The sequence below is a fragment of the Malus sylvestris genome, chromosome 3 (assembly GCF_916048215.2).
Source record: "Malus sylvestris chromosome 3, drMalSylv7.2, whole genome shotgun sequence".
In the NCBI taxonomy this organism is placed as follows: domain Eukaryota; kingdom Viridiplantae; phylum Streptophyta; class Magnoliopsida; order Rosales; family Rosaceae; genus Malus; species Malus sylvestris.
This window is the reverse complement of record NC_062262.1, coordinates 30349932-30374402: the sequence shown is the minus strand read 5'-3', so window position 1 is coordinate 30374402 and position 24471 is coordinate 30349932. Positions and strand designations below refer to the sequence as shown.

The following is a 24471-nucleotide window of genomic DNA, read 5'->3' as shown; positions in this document are numbered from 1 at the left end:
GAGCCGCCGCCTTCTGATCCAGGAAATGGGGTCAACGTCGGATTTTTTGTTGGGTTGGTTGTTGGTGGGTGTGTGGTTTTGGCTGGTGGATTTGTTTTGGTTTGGTGCATTTGTTGGAGGAAGGGCAAAACATGGGAAAGTAGTGATGATGAGGATCCTATGGCAAACGACTCGATCGATAAGGAATTCGAGAAGGGAACGGGCCCGAAGAAGTTTTCGTACAAGACATTGGCTTAATCCACGGGTAATTTCGATGAGGGAGAAAAGCTTGGAGAGGGAGGATTTGGTGGGGTTTATAGAGGGTTCATAAAAGACTTGGACTCGTATGTTGCTGTTAAGAGGGTGTCAAGTCGGTCTAAACAGGGGATGAAGGAGTACACGGCAGAAGTTAATAGGAAAATTATATTTCCATTTCATATCAAATAAAATTACACTTTGAGTATATATACACAATTATATTATAGCCACTAAGATATCTAAAATATAACTAACTAACAGATATCTTAACCACTAAGTAATATCTCTAGATAGTGTAGTTACAATATTACCCTTTATATCCCCCCGCAAACGAAACTGAGGTAACCGAAGATGAAGTTTGTCTCGGAGATACAAGAACCTGGACTTGGATAGGGACTTGGTGCAGATATCTGCCACCTGTTCTTGAGTGCCAATGAAATGCACAGAAATCTGTTTTGCCAAGACTTTTTCCCGAATGAAGTGATAGTCAATTTCCACATGTTTTGTTCGAGCACGAAATATTAGATTCTTAGCAAGAGATATGGCAGAAATATTGTCACACCATAGCTGAGGAGAGCAAGGTAAGCAATAACCAATATCAGCTAGGAGTTTACAAATCCAGGTAATCTCAGAGGCAGTATTGGTAAGAGATCTGTATTCGACTTCAGTGGAAGAACGAGCTACTGTGGGTTGCTTCTTAGCACTCCAACTAATTAAGGAGTTTCCCAGAAAAACACAATAACCTCTAGTTGATCGCCGATCAAGGGCACATCCTGCCCAATCTGCATCAGAGAAGGTAGTCATTGCAGGAGAAGTGGAACACTTGGAAAACCATAAACCAAGATCAATAGAACCCTTAAGATATCGGAGGATTCTTTTGACTGCCTGAAAATGAGAAATTTTGGGGCTATGCATAAATTGACAAACAAGATTGACAGCAAAGCTGATATCTGGTCGTGTCCAGGTAAGATACTGTAGAGCACCAACTAAAGAACGATACTCAGAAACATTGTCATGTAATGGTGATGCATGATCAAGTTTAGAAGTGCTCAGAGGTGTACTGCAAGGTTTAGTCCCTGCCATGTTGGCTTTAGATAACAAATCCAAGATGTACGTTGTCTGAGATATGAATATACCTGAAGACAATCTTTTTACTTCAATTCCAAGAAAGTAATGGAGAGCTCCAAGATCTTTGATAGGAAAAAGAGAACTAAGTTGTTGTATCACTTGTTTACAAGCTGCAGAATTAGGACTGGTGACCAAAATGTCATCAACATAAATAAGAATGAAGACCAAATCTGGAGCCTTTTTGGTGAACAGAGAGTGATCACTTTGAGATCCTACAAATCCAAGAGATTGAAGAGCCCCATGAAGCTTCTCATACCAAGCTCTTGGAGCTTGTTTTAAACTATACAAGGATTTATGCAAGTGACAGACATGAGAGGACTGTGTAGAATCTTCAAATCCAGAAGGTTGAAGCATGAATATTGATTCAGTTAGAGTACCATGTAAAAAGGCATTGCTAACATCAAGTTGGTTCAAAAACCAATCATATTGAGCTGCTAGAGTAAGAGGTAGCCGGATAATGACTGGTTTGGCAACATGACTGAATGTTTCTGAGTAGTCAAGACCTTCCTGTTGGTTGAAACCCTTTGCAACTAACCGAGCCTTGTACCTGTCGACAGTACCATCAGGTTTTCTCTTAATACGAAATACCCATTTGCATCCTACAATATTTTAGGAGAAAGATTTAGGAACAAGAGACCAAGTTCCATTATTAATGAGTGCATTTACTTCTTCCTGCATTGCTTGGCGCCAATGCGGGTACTTTGAAGCTTGAAGATAGGTTGTAGGTAAATAATCTACTGAAAGATGAGATGGTAAGGGGTGTTTGGTAGCAATGAGAGCTTTGGGCTTGAAAATACCAGATTTGGACCTGGTTTGCATTGAGTGAGTATTTGGAGGTTGGATGAGATTGGTGGGTTCTGAAATGGCCGATGAAGAACTGGAAGGTGAAATGATGGAAGGGACAGATTGGGAGGGAGAAACTGAAGAACTTGAAGATGAAGCTAAATGGTGTATTGGGGAAGTGGTAGATGAAGAAGAAGGGTGAAAGGTGGGACAATTGAATGTAAGAGTAGAAGGAATGGTGGGACTTGAGGTAATAGGTGAGTGTGTAGGGTCAGGTGTATGAGAAGTGGATAGATGATGAAAAGGAAAGTCAAACTCATTAAACAGAACATGTCTTGAGATGTAAAGTCAATTGGTTGCAGGGTTAAGACAGTTATAACCCTTGTGATTCAAACTATAGCCAAGAAATACACAAGCTTTGCTTCTTGGATCCAACTTTAAGGAAGTGTAAAGCTTTAACCAAGGAAAACAGGCACAGCCAAACACTTTCAAAAAATTATAATTTGGTGGTATGTGATACAAGGATTCCCAAGGCGATGCTCTGGAGATAGTAGGTAGCCGATTGATAAGGTAGATTGCTGTGTCAAAAGCCTCAACCCAGTAGATGTGAGGTACTTTAGAAACTGCCAAAAGAGTTCTAGCAGTCTCCACTAAATGGCGATGCTTACGTTCTGCACACCCATTTTGTTCAGGGGTGTGTGGACATGTAAGTTGATGCTGAATGCCATGTCTAGCCAAAAAACTTGAGAATGAATTACTCACATATTCTCCACCAGAATCTGACCTTAAGGTAATAATCTTGGTGCACAAAGAATTTTCAACCATAGATTTGTATTGAATAAAGGAGGCTAATACATCAGACTTGTATTTCAATGGATAGAACCAGCAATATCTTGTATAGTCATCCACAAAGATGACATAGTACCTAAAACCTTGAGTAGAGGGTGTGGGTGAAGGACCCCATACATCTGTATGAATGAGTTCTAAAGGTTTACTAGTGGTACAAACTGCATGTTGATGCACAAAATCGGCAAGGACTTTGGACTAACAGAAAATGTTGAGTTTGTGACCTTCGCTAGATTGCTCCGGTCACTGGTGTGGATGGATACATAAATGGATAGAGACAGGGAATCAAACAACACAAGATGTACGTGGTTCACCCAGATTGGCTACGTCTACGGAGTAGAAGAATTCTCATTAAGTGTGAAGGGGATACACAAGTACAAAGGTTTAAGCTCTCCTTTAGTGAATTCTAGTGAATGATTTAGTACAAATGATATTAGGAAATATTGTGGGGGAATGACCGCTATTTATAGAGAAACTTGTAGCTTTGTCACATTGACATGTGTCATGTTGTGATTGGTTCTTGATATCGACACGTGCCGCGCCTTGATTGGCTTCTAATCTTGACACGTGTCGAGTAGTGATTGGCCTCCTGGTTTGAGGGGGAGTCTTGTGGGTCTGTGATAGTATAATGTTGACCGGTGCTTGGTAGTTTCGAGATTGATCAAGTATGGTACAAACAGTGCTCCCCTAAGTTCCCGAGTGAGGGAAGCTCCTCGGTTGGGGACTTGCAAGGTCCAAGCCACTGAGTAATTCTGAAACTTCCAAGTACTGAAGTGTGGTGTCGTTTTCACTTGCCTTTTCTATTCCATAGGTGGAAGTGACATCTTCTCGGGAAGTACTTCTCCTCCATTCCCCTTTACTCTCTCTAGCCGATGTTGACACACAAGGTAATGTATCATTTTCACTTGAAGCATACTTGTAGTTTCAGGCTTGGTCAAGTGTGATACAAACACTATAGTAGAAGTCCCCCCAAGTCTCTGAGCGAGGAGATTTGCCGAAATAGGTGACAGACAAGGTAAGCAATCAGACTTCCAAGCAAGCAACCCAGGATCGGAGGTTCGACTTCGGCTTCCGGTTGATTGTTCTCATTCTCTTTGTGTTGTAAACAGCAACAAGGATAAGGAGAAGTAAATGGAGAAGAGATGATATGAGATACTTTTGCTTTTGAAGAAGTAACTTTCCACAGGCTTATTCTTGAACTGGGCTAGAGGGTTTTCTGTTTTCCTCCAAATGAGCGAGCCAACTCAGGAATTTGAGGGTCAAAACAAGTCCGTTAAATCTAGAGTACGCGCGACCCTGATGATATGGGATACTCTTGATGTTGACAAAGTAGTGGGTGTGGTATGGTGAGGCTTTGCTCTTTGGCGACGGTGCCAGCGAAAGGTTGTTGAGGCTTCTCGAGGCCTTCGGCTAGGGCAGGGATGCGGAGCTTGGATTTGACGTAGACTCTTCCGTCTGGATTGTGCGGTTCTGCAAGAAAGGCGTCATGCTGTAGTGATCTATTCTAGCACATCATTGATCATTCTGCTTCAATCCTTTGCATTTAAATGATCCTTCAGAACATTACTTCACAGCGACTCATCCATGCTTGGCAGCTTCAGTGTAAAGAGCCAATATCTGATCAACTGTCCTGGGGTAGTTGCCAGAGGAATTCGTGACCTTGATAGCAGTTGAGGATGAGTACTCGAGAGCAATACAAGGTAAGCAAACAGGCAAAGGTTCCAGGCAGTCGGTTCCTGACTGGAGATTTAAGTGGAGGTTCGGACATATTGCTTTCTTTATCCTTGTTTTTGCAGGTAAGAACAAGGACAGAGGAAAAAAAGGGAAAAAGCATGATATGGGATACTCTTGCTTTTAACCCTGGTGATATGAGATACTCTTGCTCTGGTGTGGCTGGTTTGCAGAGGTATTATCAAGGAGGAGGAAAGCTAAGTATTTCGGGAGGCTTCGTTGGGAGTGCCCTTTCGGATGTGAAGAAGAGTTGAGCATTTTTGCAGGTTTACTTGGCCATGGAGGATGAAGGTCGACATATATAGGGATTTCCCCAACAGCAAGTAGTAATGCTATTCCTTTACCCTTCTCGGTCATAGCAATGTAGTGGGAGCTGCAAGATTCACGTGTTTTAACTTTGTCAGAGATATTTTGATAAAGTGGTCCGTGATCCGGAAAGCTGATGTTGCTTGTGAAAAGTGCCGACAAATCATATCCAGGAAAATCTGGCTCTTCGAAGTTCGAAGAGAGGCGCCTCTTCTATTTTTGAACAAGCCGGTATGTTGAAGATCTGGCTCTCAAAATTCGGAAAGTGTTGCCTCTTCGATTTTTGAACAAGCAGATATGTTGAAGGTGTGTTCTTAAGGATGAGGAAAAATTAGGCATTCTTGCAAGTCTGATTTGCGATGGAGGACATAATTGACCCGTATATAGTGATTTCCCAATTAGCAAGTAGTGGTGCTATTCCTTTATCCTTGTGCGTAATAGTAGGGTAGCTGGAACTTCGAAATTCTCGTGCCTTAACTTTGTCAGAGTTCTTTGGTAAAGTTACCATTGGTATCCGAGGAACTGACATTGCGTGTGAGAATTGTTGAAAAATCTTACCCAAGAAAATTTGCTTCTCGAATTCCAAAAAATGGTGCCTCTTCGATTTTTTAACAAACGGCTCCGTTGCCCTTTCTTTTATAAGGGCACCAATTGTGTTCAAGAAGTACGTTCAGATAGTTACTGCTTGTAGGAGTTTCCCCTTATTTTAATACTTCTGGGATTTATTAGATCTCATTTTTCCTTCATCATAACTGAAAATGTCTGGCTCATCCGATCGTCGTTTGGACTTGAATGTTGTGAAAGAGGCAGTTATGTCTCCTCAAGATAACATATGGCGCCCATCCTTCTTATCCCCTATTGGTCTTCTTACCATTATGGACTCTGTGATGAAGAATGACATGACCGCTGCGGTGGTGGCCAAGAATCTTCTCACCCCCAAAGATAACAGACTACTTGCCAAGCGGTCTGATGAGTTGTCTGTTAAGGATTCCCTGGCTCTCAGTGTTCAATGTGCGAGTTCTGTGTCTAATATGGCCCAACGCCTATTTGCTCGTACCCGCCAAGTTGAATCATTGGTGGCTGAAGTGATGAGTCTCAAACAGGAGATTAAAGGGCTCAAGCACGAGAATAAACAGTTGCACATGCTTGCACATAGCTATGCTACAAGCATGAAGAGAAAACTTGACCAGCTGCAGGAATCCGAGGGTTGGATTTTAAGTGTCATCAGAGGTTTGTAAGTTTGTTCGAAAGGCATCTACTGCCTTCGTCGTCTGGGGCTGTACCACGTACTGAAGCTCCAAATGATCAACCTCCGGTGTCTTCTCTTTTTGGGGTTCCTCCCAGTACTGAGGCTCCGAATGATCAACCTCTAGTGCCTCCTCTTTCTGGGGTTCTACCAAGTGCTGAGGCTCTGAATGATCAAATTTTGTGAAGGCTCCCTCTTGTTTGTTTGTTTTGATTCTTGTGTATGCACATATCTTGTAACTTATCGAAGATATCAATAAATAAACTTCACTTCATTCAGCGTACTATGTTAAATACACCAAGGCATCCTCCCCTAATTTCCCGAGTGAGGAAAGCTTCTCGATTGGGGACTTGAAAAATCCAAGTCATTAAGTAATAGTAGACAGTAGGAGTCCCCCAAGTCTCTGGTCGAATGAGTTGACGAATGAGGTGTCTTGCTAGTACTCGATTTTCCGAATTAACAAAACTTCACCCTTTTTTTTTTTTTTTTTTTTTTTGGGTGGTAGCCCAAAACCTTTTCTTCACATATTTTCTTCTTAAAGGTTGCTAGGCCCGAATAAGTGGAATTGCAGAGGGTGTAACCGTTGGTAGCTGTTTTATGGAAAACCATCTGACTATGATAGTCTTACACATGATGACTATAGGGAGATACACACACATACTGCTATGATAGAGGGTGTAACCGTTGGTGCCCTAACATCATAATGGAAGCATCACAATGATGAAAGCATCACAATGATGAAAGTATCATAATGATGAAACATCATAATGATGTTTCTTTGGTGGAATTGTTTTTCATTTCCACTAACAACCTGAATTGTTTTTTCAATATAGCACCATACTCTGTAGCTCGAATCACAAAGTTGTCTTCATGAAAGTCGTTCCTTAATTCCTAAACTACAACATATCCAAATTTGAGAGTCATCGGATCAGTACAAGTCCAGAAATTCAGGTATGATGAGTGACTGTTCATCATTTGTCTGTCAACCTGTCAGACCTGTTGTGAGCTTCGAAACTCCATTTTAGCTTGCTCAGATCACCATACTTTCTTCATCGAAGTTGTTCCTCATTGTCTCTTCCATAACATATCAAAAATCCAGAATGGACTAACAGTTAAATAGTTCCAGATCTTCGAAACATCACAGCAGCTTTGAAATCTGCAAGAATCTGACTGTCATGTTTGGAGCTTCAACACTCTAACTTCCGTCGCTCAAACAGAAAAATTTCCTTCTTGAAAGTTGTTCGTCTGCTCAAGAACTATAAGATGTCCAAAATTCAGCTCCACTGAAGAAGAGCAGAAGTTGCAGAAATTTGATAGAAGAAAGGAGACGGAAGAGGGGGAGAGAGAAAGAGGCTTGACTAGTTGAAGCTTTTTTTTTAGGACACAAAATTTGATTTAGCTTCACACTATCTTGATCAAGAATGTGTGAAGCTCTTGCATGTTTTAGTGTTGAAATTTTGTAAAGAAGCTTTGTAGGTGAAGCTTTATATGGTGAAGCTTTGAAGCTTTGTAGGTGAAGCTTTGTATGGTGAAGCTTTAAAGCTTTGATGGTGAAGCTTTGAAGCTTGGAAGCTTTGATGGTGAAGCTTTGAAGCTTGGAAGCTTTGTAGGTGAAACTTTTATGTTGAAGCTTGGAAGCTTTGAAGCTTTGAAGGGTGAAGCTTTGATACTGAAGCTTTGAAGCTTTGAAGCTTTGTAGGATGAAGCTTTGATGTTGAAGCTTTGAAGGGTTGTAGGGTGAAGTTTTTATGTTGAAGCTTTGAAGCTTTGTAGGGTGAAGCTTTTATGTTGAAGCTTTGAAGCTTTGAAGCTTTGAAAGGTGAAGCTTTTTATGTTGAAGCTTGGAAGTTTGGAAGCTTTGAAGCTTTGTAGGGTGAAGCTTTTATGTTGAAGCTTTGAAGCTTTGTAATTGTAGCCCTGAGGCTTTGTAATTGTAGCTCTGAAGCTTTGTGATTGTAGCCCCGAGGCTTTGTAATTGTAGCCCTGAGGCTTTGTAATTGTAGCCCTGAAGCTTTTTTTGACATGAGTTGTGCTCATGAATGTTGACATGAGTGATGCTCATGGATGTTGACATGATTGATGCTCATGAATGTTGACATAAGACTCATGAATGTTGGTATGAGTGATACTCATGGATGTTGACATGAGTGATGCTCATGGATGTTGACATGAGTGATGTTCATAGATGTTGACATGAGTGATGCTCATGAATGTTGATATGAGTGATGCTCATGAATGTTTATGTTGATTGACATGGGTTTGGCCCACCGCATTGACTGCCTGGGGGCGGGCATTATCGTGGCGATACCCTTGGTTATCGCGATAGTGTCCCTTACTCTTTTTACTGAAATGAGAGTGGTGGGGATGGAAATCCTTCCTTTTGCCCTGAGATTGATACGTCTGTTGATTTGGCGAAGCATTATGCAAGGCATGGGGAGGCGTCATTGCCGTTTGGAAAGTTGAGGTCTTTTCATTTATGTGGATCTGGCTTCCACTCCCTACTTGCTGATAGGGGATGGTTGTAAGGGGTTTCTCTTGGTATGTCTTTGCTTCGGCTGAGGCATGGTTATAAGCCTGCGCCATCACCTCAGGGTAAGTCTTCCAAGTGTTGGCATTGATCATGTACTTAAAGAAACAGTCACGTAGGCCTGCCGTGAAGGCTTTGAGGGCAGTTTTGTCATCAGCACAACGGGAGTACTCATGGCTGAAGCGGCCAACATACATACGTAATGACTCGTCTAGCTTCTGGCGGATAGTGTATAAGTCATCTGCAGAGTGCAAGCGATCGGTCTAGAAAATATGTTGGGAAACAAATAGTTTCCTCAATTCCTCAAATGAGTCTACCGTCTCAAGTGGAATACGACAATACCAATTTAGAGCTCCGCCAAAGAGGGTGGAGGGGAAGAGGAGACATCGCTCTTCGTCGGTGTACATCCGGTATGCCATGGTGGACTAAAAAAGGTTAAGGTGTTCAATCGGGTCCTCTTTTCCAGTATAGAGTTGCAAGCCAAGCTTCTGTTTTGTCTTTGCTTGAAGGGGGTGTTGATGATCCTCCTTGTAAGAGGGCCATGCCTAGGCTGGTTACAGTCAGGTATTTCGGCCAGACGTTCAGCCTTCAACTTGTTTACTTCCTCAATGAGCTGTAGGACAAGGGGGTCCTGAGTAGAGTCATGTACCACTGGAGCTTTCTTTCGTAAATCTCCATCGCCTCTTGGAAGTAGGAAGGTTTGATCAAGAGCATGTGATTTTTCCCTGGACTCGCCATACTGGCTTCCAAGGTATGTCTGTCGGAACATCTCTGAGTCCCATGTACCCTCATGTCTCTCTAGGACTTGTTGTCCCTTCCCCAAATTGGTAGCCGGCTTGGGCCGTGGTAGGGGACCGAGTCTCTCAGAAACCCTTGGGTCATTGATCTTTGAGCTTATGTGGATGGAGTTCTCTCGACGTTGCTTCAGGAAATCCCGACAATCGCGATAAACAGCTTTCGATCATTCTGCCCCTTCCGCAAAGAGGTGTCTCCCTCCACTTCTCCTGCTTCGGGTCGAAGCAACTGGGTTAAGAGAAGTCTCATGTTGATTATCAAATCGAGGGGTAGCTCGTTCCCTATCAGGGATATCTATGTTGAAGGCATGTGATCCTCCGTGTTGGGGGGCACCCAATTGATGGTTGACTTCCACGAGGGCAACGAGCTCGCGTGTCTGAGCTTGCCTAGCTTCGTGGATCGTCTCGAAGAGCTTCTCATATTGCTCCTGGAGGACCTCATTCTTCATTGCTATCTTGTTGTTCTGAGCTTCTAGCTCATCGACTTTAGCTTGAAGAAAAACTTTTTTTCCTTCTTTCTTTCGTTGTTTCGCATTATGTGCAAGAGGGGTGTCATTCTGTGTGTTGTGGCTTCCTTCGCTCCCCATGTTGGAGAGGGATGCCTGGTCAAAAGAGAGTGTACGAATGGTAGAAACCAGCTTGACACAGCTGAAGAGAGTAGGAATAAGTGTCGCTTCCCACAGATGGCGCCAAATGTTGATGCACAAAATCAGCAAGACTTTGGACCAACAGAAAATGTTGAGTTTGTGACCTTCGCTAGATTGCTCCGGTCACTGGTGTGGATAAATATGTAAATGGATAGAGACAGGGAAGCAAACAACACAAGATGTACGTGGTTCACCCAAATTGGCTACGTCCATGGAGTAGATGAGTTCTCATTAAGTGTGAAGGGGTTACACAAGTACAAAGGTTCAAGCTCTCTTTTAGTGAATTCTAGTGAATGATTTAGTACAAATGACATTAGGAAATATTGTGGGGGAATGACCCCTATTTATAGAGAAACTTGTAGCTTTGTCACATTGACATGTGTCATGTTGTGATTGGTTCTTGATGTCGACACGTGCCGTGCCCTGATTGGTTTCTAATCTTGACACGTGTCGAGTAATGATTGGCCTCCTGGTTTGAGGATGAGTCTTGTGAGTCTGTGACAGTATAATGTTGACATGTGCTTGGTAGTTTCGGGATTGATCAAGTATGGTACAAACACTGCAGATACAAAAGAAAGCCTAGAACATTTTCCTAGGGCACAAGCTGAGCAAAAAGACTTAGCAGCATTAGAGGAAATTGAAATACAAGATTGAGATGCTATTTTATTGACAATCTTAACAGAATGATAACCCAATCGATTGTGCCAGAGATCTCTGGAGGCTTTCACAGATGCAGTAAGAGCTTTAGAAGAACCATGTGTTTGTGATGAGAAAAGAAATGGATAGAAACCATATTGAACTGGTCTTTTAAAACGCATCATCCCCGAAGAAATATCCTTCACAGTGAAGTGAGAGGGATAAAGATGTAAAGAACAGTGATTATCAATCAGAAATTGATTTGCAGATAGTAGATTATGTTTCAAATCAGGAACAAATAAGACTTTATTCAGATTGAAGGCACTAGTAGAAGTATTTAAAATAGTAGAGCCTGAGTGAGTGATGGGCAAACCTTTGCCATCACCGATGTAAACTTGTTATGGACCAGTGTATGCTTCAGGATTTTGCAGATTAGCATAAGAATTTGTCATGTGAGAGGTGGCTCCTAAATCCACAATCCAAGTAGGAGTGGAAGATGATGTGTTGGCAACCATTGCTGAATGAGAAGATTTCCCACCATAAGTTGGATTCATGCGATGAGGACAATCACAGGCCTCATGATCAAACTAATGACATATCTGACAAGAGTTCTTCTTGTGGTAGGAAGAAAAAGTATTTTGGCCTCCTCGATTATAACGCTGATTGGTGTTGTTGAAGCGATTATAGTTGTTTGACCTCTGATTATTGAAGAATTTGGAATTTCCTCGATTAAAGTTTCCACGATTGTGGTGACTTGGTCCACGACCTTGATTGTTGAATGTAGGAGCCTGAGCAACATAGGTTGAAGAGACAGTATTTGATGCAGGAAGTGGAAGAATACCAACAGAGGTATTGAGAGCCTGAAATGATGATGAGTCAGAGGAACTTTTCTTGCGATTTGTCAATTGTATCTTTTTGCTAAGAAGCAGACCATGAAGTTCATCAATAGTAGTGGATCCAAGGCGAAATTGAATGACATCAACAAACGAGTCATACTCAGGAGGAAGACCATGAAGAGTAACCGAGATCAAATCTGAGTCGTCAACCGGAGAACCGGCACTAGCAAGTGCATCAGCAATGGCCTCAATGTGTTGGAGATATTGAGCAGCAGTAGATTCACCTTTTGTAAGATTGCGAAGGCGAGAGCAAAGCTCATGAATATGAGACTGAGAGGCCGTGGCAAGCCTGGACTCCAATTTCGCCCAAAGTTCACGAGCGGAATTCACACCGACGGTATAAGGAATGAGAGATTCAGAAAGTGTTGAGTTGATCCAGATAAGAATGTTTTGATCATTCTCACACCACGCAACATAGGAGGAATTGAGGATGCGATTCCCTGAAGAATCAAGAACAAATTGAGGCGGTGCCGCCATAGATCCATCAATCAAGCCAGTCAGATTGTACTGGCGGAAAATTGAAGCAAAGAGAGCACTCCAAGTCAGATAATTGGTGGTGGTGAGTTTGATTGGCACCATGGATCCAATGTTTTGGATCGTAATCGATGAGGAGATCGAAGAATTAGGGTTTGAAGGTGCAGTCGGAAGAGGATGAACTAGAGAATCCGATTCCGACGAAGGAGATGCAGAGGTTGCCATTAACAGATAGCGATGAAGATCTCAAGGCATGATCAAGAAATCAAAGAGAGATGCAGAAATCAGAGAGAGAGATGCAGAAATCGATCAAGAAATCAATCGGAGAAGAAGGAAGTCACAGAGAAAGCACGACGTTTGGGGATCAAAGAGAGAGAGTCGTGAGACAGCTAGGCGGATGATACCATAATAGGAAAATTATATTTCCATTTCATATCAAATAAAATTACACTTTGAGTATATATACACAATTATATTATAGCCACTAAGATATCTAAAATGTAACTAACTAACAGATATCTTAACCACTAAGTAATATCTCTAGAGATATCTTAACCACTAAGTAATATCTCTAGAGATATCTTAACCACTAAGTAATATGTCTAGATAGTGTAATTACAATATTACCCTTTATAGAAGTAAGGATCATCAGTCGACTTAGGCATCGGAATCTGGTGCAACTAATCAGTTGGTGCCATGAAAAAGGAGAGCTCCTGCTTGTTTTCGAGTTCATGTCCAACGGAAGCTTAGATTTCCATTTGTTCAAACCGAAAACCTTGTTACATTGGGAGGCAAGATACATAATTGCTCAAGGCTTGGCATCCGGGTTGTTCTATCTACACGAAGAATGGGAACAATGTGTGCTGCACAGGGATATTAAATCGAGCAATATTATGCTGGATTCAAACTTCAACGCCAAACTTGGGGATTTCGGATTAGCTCGACTTGTGGATCATGGAAAACAATCGCAAACCACGGTTCTGGCTGGAACCATGGGATACATGGCTCCAGAATGCGTTACCACAGGAAAGGCAAGCAAGGAAACAGATGTCTACAGCTTCGGAGTTGTTGCTTTGGAGATAGCTTGTGGGAGAAAACCCATTGACCCAAAGTTGGGAAGTACTCAAATTAACATGGTGGAGTGGGTTTGGAAACTTTATGGAGAAGGGAAAATCATTGAAGCAGCTGACCCTAAATTGTGTGGAGAGTTCGATGCGAAACAGATGGAGTGTTTGTTGATTGTTGGGCTGTGGTGTGCTCATCCGGATTACACGATGAGGCCTTCGATACAACAAACAATTCAAGTACTTAACTTCGAAGTTCCGTTGCCCATTCTCCCATCAAAGATGCCGGTGGCCAGCTACTTATCTCTTCCGGTATCATTTTCAATCTCGTCGAGTTACAATACTGATTTGGAAAGACGTCAGACAGAGTCTTCGGGTCATGGTTACAACACCAACTCCTCACAATTCACCTCATCTTCTGCATCCAATTCTTCTCCATCAGCCTCACTTTTGTATACAAGATAAATTTAATCTCACTCTGTTATTCGAATATATAAATTTGCGTCTAATACATTTTTTATAGTGAATATCTTTAAGTAAATATGTTAGGCAACATATATAGTTGTTACTTTGATGATAATGAACTTGCCATCTTGTCGTAGTTATATGTTATACCCATAAATTTATAACAAGAGATTGCAAGAGGGTTCGAACTCAAAAAGCAGTAAGTGAAAGAGAGGCTCTTTCTACCAGGGTATTCAGAAATGTACATGTCAAAATGCACAGAGAAACAGCATCAAAAGAAAAACCCAATACTGAAATATTAGTAGTCAAAATGTACATGTTCAAACGACGACATCCATGTCTTCTCAATGTCAATGCATTCGGACAACAAAACATAAACAAAGAATCAGCTGCCGTCCATTCGTTCCTTCAGTTTTCACATCAAACAAACCAAAACACATGTAGATAAATATATTATGCACTCTTGAATCTAGATACTATTGTAGTTTCAATGCAAAATAAAATACAACAAAGTTCATTATGTTTGTAGTTTTGGAATGAAACAGAACCATTGATCAGCTAGTCCAAGGATATTTTCGACTTGAGTTCGGTGAAAACAATGACTGTGTGCTGTATAAACACTCGTTTCTTGGTTTACAAGAAAAGATGATCGCTCTACTTAATAGTTGACAAGCAATGTGCAAAATGTCTCTAAATAAAGTTCGATACTATGGTTATCCCTTCCGCAAAGCTTCTACCCCTCCTCCTCCTCTTCCTTCTGTTTATCCCTTCCGCATCTCCCTTGGCCTTCAATTACGACAGCTTCACCATTGGCAACACTGGTATATTTCTCGAGGGAGCAGCTTACATAGATGAGCAAGTCATCAAACTCACCAGAAGCGCCAGACAAAATAAAAATGTCGGCCGAGCCACCTACCATCAACCCTTCCTCCTCTGGGAAACCTCTACAGGAAAAATCGCTGATTTTACCACACACTTCACATTCATGATCGATTCAGGTCATGCCGACGGGATGGTGTTTTTCATAGCTCCAAGTGGTTCCTTACTCAACATTTCAGCAGGAGGTGGTGGCCATCTTGGCCTGCCCGTCGAGGAACAACCAGGAGACACCACAAGGACGCTGTATCCTTTTGTGGCTGTGGAGTTTGATATCTACAGGAATGAGCAGCCAGCAATCAGGGATCCGGTCGGTGATCATGTGGGCATTGACATCAACTCTCTCAAGTCTAACATTACCACTCCCTGGAATGGTGATATTAATGAAGGAAAACGAAACGATGCTTGGATTAGTTATAACTCCAGCTCAAAAAATCTGAGTGTTGCATTCACGAGTTTTCAAAATGGTACAAATGGTACTGAAGTGGAGGTGATCAAATATCTATCTTACATAATTGATTTGAAACAATACTTGCCAGATTGGGTAATTGTTGGGTTTTCTGCTGCTACCGGTCAAGATATTGCTGTTCATAAGATCATTTCATGGAATTTCACTTCAACTGCTCTGGTTGATGACGATCCTACGCACAACAAACCAGAATCTATTGCACCATCCGGTGTTAAACCCGGGCCCGGAAAATCCAAAATGGGACTCCTGCTCGGGTTGGCTATTGCTGGGTCTCTAATTTTGTTTGCTGGGTTGGGTTTGGTTTGGTTCATATATCGGAAGAAAAGCAAAGCAGTAGACGGACATGATGAGAATCCCTTTAGTAATAAACTGATTGATAAAGAACTGGAAAATGTAACCGGTCCAAGGAAGTTTTCTTACCACGAGTTGGCTCAAGCGACCAGTAATTTTGAGGAGGGAGAGAAGCTGGGAGAAGGAGGATTTGGAGGGGTTTACAGAGGCTTCATAAAAGACTTAAACATACAAGTTGCTGTTAAGAGGATATCCAGCGGATCTAAACAAGGGATGAAGGAGTACGCATCAGAAGTACGGATCATTAGCAGACTTAGGCATCGGAATTTGGTGCAACTCATTGGTTGGTGCCATGAAAAAAGAGAACTACTACTCGTTTATGAGTTCCTGCCAAACAGAAGTTTAGATTCCCATCTTTTTAAAGAAAATAGCTTGTTGAGTTGGCAGGTGAGATACAACATTGCCAAAGGGTTGGCCTCTGCGTTATTGTATCTACATGAAGAATGGGAACAATGTGTGCTTCACAGGGATATCAAGTCGAGCAACGTTATGCTGGATACAAACTTCAACGTGAAACTTGGGGATTTTGGGTTAGCTAGACTTGTAGACCATGGAGAACAGTCACTAACAACAATTGTGGCAGGAACCCGAGGCTACATGGCTCTAGAATATGTTACCACAGGAAAGTCTACCAAGGAATCAGACATCTACAGCTTCGGAGTTGTTTCTTTGGAAATAGCTTGTGGGAGAAAACCCATCGATTTCAAATTAGAAAGTAGCCAAATCGAACTGGTGAAGTGGGTTTGGGGGCTTTATGAAGAAGGGAATGTTATTCAAGCAGCCGATCCAAAACTCTATGGTCATTTTGATGAGAAACAAATGGAGTGCTTGATGATTGTTGGGCTATGGTGTGCTCACTCGCAATATATATTCAGACCTTCAATTCAACAAGCGATTCAAGTGCTTAACTTCGAAGTTCCATTGCCCATTCTCCCATCAAAGATGCCGGTGGCGACCTATATTGCTCCTCCAACATTATTCTCAACATTGGTCAGTGACAGTGACACTATTACTTCTGAAAGAGGTCAAACTGAGTCTTCAGGAACGCCCCATAGCCTCACAATCACCCCATCTTCTACAACAAAATTTGTGACACCGTCAACAACATTTCAAAGTGCACAATAAACATATATTTCAATGTAAAATCGCATTCATTATCCAATATACCAAAGTAATGCAGACGGTGCACTTCAAATCAATTCCCATTTCTGATTTCTGTGAAGACCACAACGTCGAATCTAACATTAGTAGTAGCAACTGTGTTTTCAATTGTAAGTTTTCACACAAAGAAATGTCAACATGCACAATAAAAGAGTAGCAAAATTTGTACCTGGTGATGAATGAAGAACTGAACTGTATCTTTTGCATTCAAAGAGGTTGGTCGGCTCATGAACGTTCAATTGTTGATCTTTCATCTTTTTAATTAAAGCTTAATCCATACCGAAATTAATCAAACAAAATTGATCAAGATTCAAGACCCACATTGAAAAAAATGATCAAACAACCAAATTAAAAAAAAAAAAAAAGGAAGAGATAATGAGTTTTGCCTAAAATACCAGAAATCGTGATTATTATTTATTTTATTTTTTTGTGGAAAGTTGCCTTATTCCAACATAATAATTACACAAGAAAAGACACAGATACATATACATAAACAAAACAAAAAAGGACCTCATAAGCAACTAAAAATCCCAAAACAAAGAAAACACAAGAAATCGTGATTAGGCACCAATTTTAGAATCTGGAAGTTCCCCGAATAGAGAGTGATGAGAATGACGCAACCTATAACAATTGAAAGAAGGAAAAATGAAGTTTTTGTTATCTACCTTTTCCGTTGATTAATTCAATCTAATGACTAGAAAGAAAGAGGGAATTCATTAGCACTTGGCATAATTAAGGAGAAAGAGTGGAGAAAGAAAAGCTCTTACAGAATTTACGCCTAGAATCTCCCCTGATGCTCGTTTCTTGCAATGCAAGCAACCTGCTTCACAAAACGGATGGACCGACTTTACCATTTTAACATGTGTCCCATATGTTTGATGAACATAACAATGGGGAGACTAAACCAATTACATTGAGAAAATGTCCTACATATTAGAGACACAAGTTCCTTCCCCAAGGTGCTCTACTTGAGAATACTATTCATGTCCAGTCCCAACCACCAAACGGAGTTGAACTCAAATAGTTTTGTCGACTAATTCAAATTTCAATAGTCTCTTTTTTTTTATCCTACTTTGGTTCAAATTTTCATCCCTATCGAAATCAAAACTAGTCAAACAAAATTTACTTGTCTCCTCACATTCATAGTATATGTGTGATTGCTAGTAAAAACGGAAGAGAACACAAATTTCACCAAAAATAACCACAAACCAAACCTTACTACAATGTCACCATACCATATCATCGAAAGAAGAAAAGTAATGTGAAATTTGTAGAAAATCTCCTGTGAATTTGTTCATATTTCACCGGACCTTTTAGTTTTTTGTTCTTATTTTTTTAGCAAACCCTGTCTTTTGCTCATGGTACCTACCTGCATTTTTTTTTACTTTTTACTGTTTAAGCATTCTTATTAGATAAAATCTCTTTCATGTATGAAGGGGTCAAATACTCCTAATATTATTAATATCAGGTCATTCTCCACTTCTATAATTTACTTCTTTTATCCGTTCAAGATAATGGTTATGACCAAAACAAATTAAGACAAAACAAACAAACAAAACAAAAAAAGACAGAGAAAATAATAGAAAGAAATGAGGTCATGACTAGGAGCGTAACTTAGATGGTATGGTTACACTACTGCGGTATCTCGTGCCAATCATACAAAATAATGTAAACCAAAATATATATATATATATATATTTGTATTATTGACACGGGACACAAAAAGGTTTATACGTATTATGTAAGTCTTTCTCCATAAATAGATCAGTAGAAGAACCTCACTCTAAGATATGATTTCTAACCATTTCCAAGCCGTTTCTGTGTCAATGCATTTTAGACAAAAAAAATTTCACTTGCCACACTACATGAGCCGACCTTTCTTTAATTTAGACAAGAAATTTTATTGGTGACGTCATGTGTCGATCCTAGATGAATGTCGGGATCAGGGAGTGACAGCTTAGCACTTGGCATAATTAAGGAGAAAGAGTGGAGAAAGAAAAACTCTTTCAGAATTTACGCCTAGAATCTCCCTTGGTGCTCGTTTCTTGCAATGCAAGCAACCTGCTTCACAAAACGGATGGACCGACTTTACCATTTTAACATGTGTCCCATATGTTTGATGAACATAACAATGGGGAGACTAAACCAATTACATTGAGAAAATGTCCTACATATTAGAGACACAAGTTTCTTCCCCAAGGTGCTCTACTTGAGAATACTATTCATGTCCAGTCCCACCACCAAACGGAGATAGTTTTGTTGACTCATTCAAATTTCAATACTCTTTTTTTTTCCCTACTTTGGTTCAAATTTTCATCCCTATCGAAATCAAAACTAGTCAAACAAAATTTACTTGTCTCCTCACATTCATAGTATATGTGTGATTGCTAGTAAAAGCGGAAGAGAACACAAATTTCACCAAAAATAACCACAAACCAAACCTTACTACAATGTAACCATACCATATCATCGAAAGAAGAAAAGTAATGTGAAATTTGTAGAAAATCTCCTGTGAATTTGTTCATATTTCACCGGACCTTTTAGTTTTTTGTTCTTATTTTTTTAGCAAACCCTGTCTTTTGCTCATGGTACCTACCTGCATTTTTTTTTACTTTTTACTGTGTAAGCATTCTTATTAGATAAAATCTCTTTCATGTATGAAGGGGTCAAATACTCCTAATATTTTTAATATCAGGTCGTTCTCCACTTCTATAATTTACTTCTTTTATCCATTCAAGATAATGGTTATGACCAAAACAAATTAAGACAAAACAAGCAAACAAAACAAAAGAAGACAGAAAATAATAGAAAGAAATGAGGTCATTTCTGCAAAGGAGGCTGATTGTCTGGCTCTGGTGACTTTTCATGTCTTCCTATTTTGTGCGGTCACTGTTAAGCCACGTCAACATTTTATATTAATTTTTTAATAAAGATAATAAGACAAAAAGTAATAAAAATATAAAATGTTGACGTAATTTAACCGTGATCACACAAATAAAAGGGCATGGAAGGACACCGCAACTAGGAGGCAGACAATCTGCCTCCTTCAGCAAAAGGAAACTTCCGTCTCAGATCAAGTCAACTGCTCATTTTCAAGTAAACAAAGGGGGCTGCTGATAAAATATTAAAAATTAAAAAATAAAAAATAAAAAAAATAAAAATTAAACTCTACAGTCTCTGCTATATTTTCAGATGATCACAGTTCAATCTGTAAAAGCATTACAAACATACTATTAAAAATGGTGGTTGTCCTTCTTCTTCTCAAACTTCTCTTGTTTCAGCTACTCCCTTGTGCAACTCCATTATCCTTCAACTTCTCCTCCTTCCCAAAAGTCCCCCACAATTTATTTCTCGAGGGAGATGCTTCCGTCGACGGCACGTTCCTCCGCCTGACTAATAGCGCTGTCGACAGCTACCAGAACTGGAGCGTCGGCCGAGCCACCAATTCTCAACCCTTCCTCCTCCGCGAGAACGCCACCGGAAAACTCGCTGATTTCACCACAGACTTCACATTCGTCATCAACTCCGATGGCAAAACGCAATATGCCGACGGACTCGCCTTCTTTTTGGCGCCAAACGGGTCCTCACTCAACACCGCAGTAGGCGTAGGCGGCTCTCTAGGCCTCCCCGTCACAATCCCGCTAAATAATGAGTCGACGAATCTGTACCCCTTTGTGGCAGTGGAGTTTGATATCTTCAGGAATAAACAAACTTGCGTCAATGATCCTGTCGGCGATCATATTGGTATTGACATCAACTCTGTCAATTCTAAAGTTTTAAACCCTTGGAATGGATCCATTACAACCGGTGGGGAAAATAATGCTCGGATTCGCTACGATTCTGGATCAAAAAATCTTAGTGTTGTTTACACTAGTTTTGTAAATGGTGTCCCAGTATGGAGGAATATTAGTTACACTGTAGACCTGAATCAGTACTTGCAGGGTTATGTTGTTGTTGGGTTCTCTGCCGCGACAGGGACTCTTACAGCTCTACATAAAATCAACTCATGGAATTTTAGTTCTACAGAACTGCGCGATGAGAACGAGTTTAACAACTCGGCGCCAGTGGTTCCTGTGCCAGAGCCGAACCCCATTGTTGAGCCCGGGAAAGGAAATGGGGTCAACGTCGGACTGGTTGTTGGGTTGGCTGTTGGTGGGTGTGTGGTTTTGGCTGGTGGGTTGGTTTTGGGTTGGTGCATTTGTTGGAGGAAGGGCAAAACAGGGGAAAGTAGTGATGATGAGTATCCTATGGTGAACGACTCGATCGATGAGGAATTCGAGAAGGGGACGGGCCCGAAGAAGTTTTCGTACAAGACATTGGCTCAATCCACGGGTAATTTCGATGAGGGAGAAAAGCTTGGAGAGGGAGGATTTGGTGGAGTTTATAGAGGGTTTATAGAAGACTTGGACTCGTATGTTGCTGTTAAGAGGATATCAAGTGGGTCTAGACAAGGTATGAAGGAGTATGCTGCAGAAGTAAGGATCATCAGTCGACTTAGGCATCGGAATCTGGTGCAACTCATCGGTTGGTGCCATGAAAAAAGAGAGCTCCTGCTTGTTTACGAGTTCATGTCCAACGGAAGCTTAGATTCCCATTTGTTCAAACCTAAAACCGTGTTACATTGGGAGGCAAGATACAGAATTGCCCAAGGCTTGGCATCCGGTTTGTTCTATCTACACGAAGAATGGGAACAATGTGTGCTGCACAGGGATATCAAATCCAGCAATATTATGCTGGATTCAAATTTCAACGCCAAACTTGGGGATTTCGGATTAGCTCGACTTGTGGATCATGGCAAACAATCGCAAACCACAGTTCTGGCTGGAACCATGGGATACATGGCCCCAGAATGCCTTACCACAGGAAAGGCAAGCAAGGAAACAGATGTCTACAGCTTCGGAGTTGTTGCCTTGGAGATAGCTTGCGGGAGAAAACCCATTGATCCAAAGTTGGGAAGGACTCAAATTAACATGGTGGAGTGGGTTTGGGAGCTTTATGGAGAAGGGAAAATCATTGAAGCAGCTGACGCTAAATTGTGTGGAGAGTTCGATGCGAAACAGATGGAGTGTTTGTTGATTGTTGGGCTGTGGTGTGCTCATCCGGATTACACGATGAGGCCTTCGATACAACAAACAATTCAAGTACTTAACTTCGAAGTTCCGTTGCCCATTCTCCCATCAAAGATGCCGGTGGCCAGCTACTTATCTCTTCCGGTATCATTTTCAATCTCGTCGAGTTACAATACTGATTTGGAAAGACGTCAGACAGAGTCTTCGGATCATGGCTACAACACCAACTCCTCACAATTCACCTCATCTTCTGCATCCAATTCTTCTCCATCAGCCTCACTTCTGTATACAAGATAAATTTAATCTCACTCTGTATAATAATACATAGGAGATTTTGGGTGAAAAATTGTAAAAGGATGTTTTGAGAATCATCTGGAGAATACCTCTTTAATTCTCACTTTCTCCTTAAGAGTTGTAGTTCTGGGCAGTGTGATGGTGAGATATTTTTAAATTTGTTCCAATTATAGTAAAAGGTAGCATACTTTTCTTCTCGTGATTCACTATCTCTTGGTTATTTAAATTCTCATCAGCTCGGTTCACCCATCTTTTGGTTATTTAAATACTTATCAGCTCAGTTCCCTCATCTCTTGGTCATTTAAATTCTTTAGAAATGCCTGTATTGATTTGTGATTTTGTTGGATTTACTTTGGTGAAATGTGTGTTATCTGCATTGGTACATTTTAGGGTGTGACTCCGTTCGTACCGTCTTTGTAGTGCATCTTTCTTGCAAATTATTCATGCCTGTTGTGGACAAAGGTTTCAAAACCCATAGCGAAGCGCGTGCAATTTTTCTAGTAACAACTGAAACAAGGAAAGATGAAGTTTTTGTTATTTACCTTGTTTTTCCGTTGATTAATTCAATCTAATGACTAGAAAGAAAGAGGGAATTCATTATCACTTGGCATAATTAAGGAGAAAGAGTGGAGAAAGAAGAGCTCTTTCAATTTTACGCCTAGAATCTCCCCTAGTGCTTGTTTCTTGCAATGCAAGCAACCTGCTTCACAAAACGGATGGACCGACTTTACCATTTTAACATGTGTCCCATATGTTTGTTGAACATAACAATGGGGAGACTAAACCAATTACATTGTGAAAATGTCCTACATATTAGAGGCACAAGTTCCTTCCCCAAGGTGCTCTACTTGAGAATACTACTCATGTCCAGTCCCAACCACTAAACGGAGTTAAATTCAGATGGTCTTGTCGACTAATTCAAATTTCAATAGTCTCTTTTTTTTTCCTACTTTGGTTCAAATTTTCATCCCTATCGAAATCAAAACTAGTAAAATAAAATTTACTTGTCTCCTCACATTCATAGTATGTGTGATTGCTAGTAAAAACGGAAGAGAACACGAATTTCACCAAAAATAACCACAAACTTTACTACAATGTAACCATACCATATCATCGAAAGAAGAAAAGTAAAGTGAAATTTGTAGAAAATCTCCTACGAATTTGTTCATATTTCACCGGACCTTTTAGCTTTTTGTTCTTATTTGTTTAGCAAACCCTGTCTTTTGCTCATGGTACCTACCTGCATTTTGTTTTTACATTTAACTGTTTAAGCATTCTTATTAGCCATTTCTATAATTTACTTCTTTTATCCATTCAAGATAATGGTTATGACCAAAACAAATTAAGACAAAACAAACAAACAAAACAAAAAAGGACAGAAAATAATAGAAAGAAATGAGGTCATGACTAGGAGCGTAACTTAGATGGTATGGTTGCACTACTACGGTATCTCGTGTCAATCATACAAAATCATGTAAATCAAAACTTATATATATTTTTGAATCATTGACATGGAACACAGACGGTGTACACGTATCATGTAAGTCTTTCTCCATAAATAGATAAGTAGAAGAACCCAACTCTAAGGTCTCGTTTGGCATACCGTATAAGACCATCGGATAGTACTAATAATACGAAACCGATGTATGGTAAGTTTGGTATTAAATAAGCACCGAATTATTTAATCCGGCCTCACCATTTCCAAGCCGTTTCTATATCAACGCATAGACAAAAAAATTTCACTTGCCACGCTGCATGGCCCCGCCTTTCTTTAATTTAGACAGGAAATTTTGGACCGTCACCGTGGTATCACACTGTCACACTCTTTTGACTCTTTCTGCAAACAATTGAAGACTACTATGCAACAACATACGAGATTCAACAGCGCGTGGTGATGATTGAGGACAACGGTGACAATCTAATGTTCCAGTCTCCTAACCTTCATGCACGTGTTTACATGCGTACAAAAATTATTATTTGAATCAAGACTGTTATGTGTGAATTATACATTTTAAATGTATTTATATGCGTGAATTGTTTTAATTATGACAAAAAGAAAGTCAAACATTTGGACTAAATGAATAATTTTATACTATGCTAGGAAAAAAAAATCTCTCATAAACCAATCAAAGTAGCTGAATTCATATAATAAAATTGATCTTTCAAATTCCACTACATTCTATTGAATTTACATTAAAAATAGAGAAAATAATATTTAACAAACAACTGATTGAATCACATTATTGTGTGTGTGCGAAAGGTTTTTTTTTATCATCAGCTCTACACGCCTCTTAAGATGTTTTGAACGTGTTTAAAAATAGAGAAAATAATATTTAATAAACAACTAATTGAATCACATTATTGCTAGCTCATTGTGAGGTACTAATTACAACAAAAAAAAATATTATTAGAAAACACTGTTTTTATGACAAAATTACCTCTGTATTATTTGATGCATTATTTGAGCTGCT

General features: G+C 40.3%; 1 protein-coding gene and 1 pseudogene across 1 annotated transcript; both read left to right on the top strand.

Annotated features, from left to right (window-relative positions):
* The first annotated feature begins 254 nt into the window (after window positions 1-254).
* LOC126617449 (L-type lectin-domain containing receptor kinase IX.1-like) lies at window positions 255-13895 on the top strand. The gene is made up of 3 exons (XM_050285511.1): window positions 255-374; window positions 5327-5337; window positions 12888-13895. Exons 1-3 carry the CDS (start codon window positions 367-369, stop codon window positions 13778-13780), a joined length of 912 nt encoding a protein of 303 aa, XP_050141468.1. The 5' UTR covers window positions 255-366; the 3' UTR covers window positions 13781-13895.
* Window positions 13896-14489: 594 nt separating this feature from the next.
* Window positions 14490-22202, top strand: LOC126617151 (uncharacterized; annotated as a pseudogene).
* The last annotated feature ends 2269 nt before the right edge of the window (window positions 22203-24471 follow it).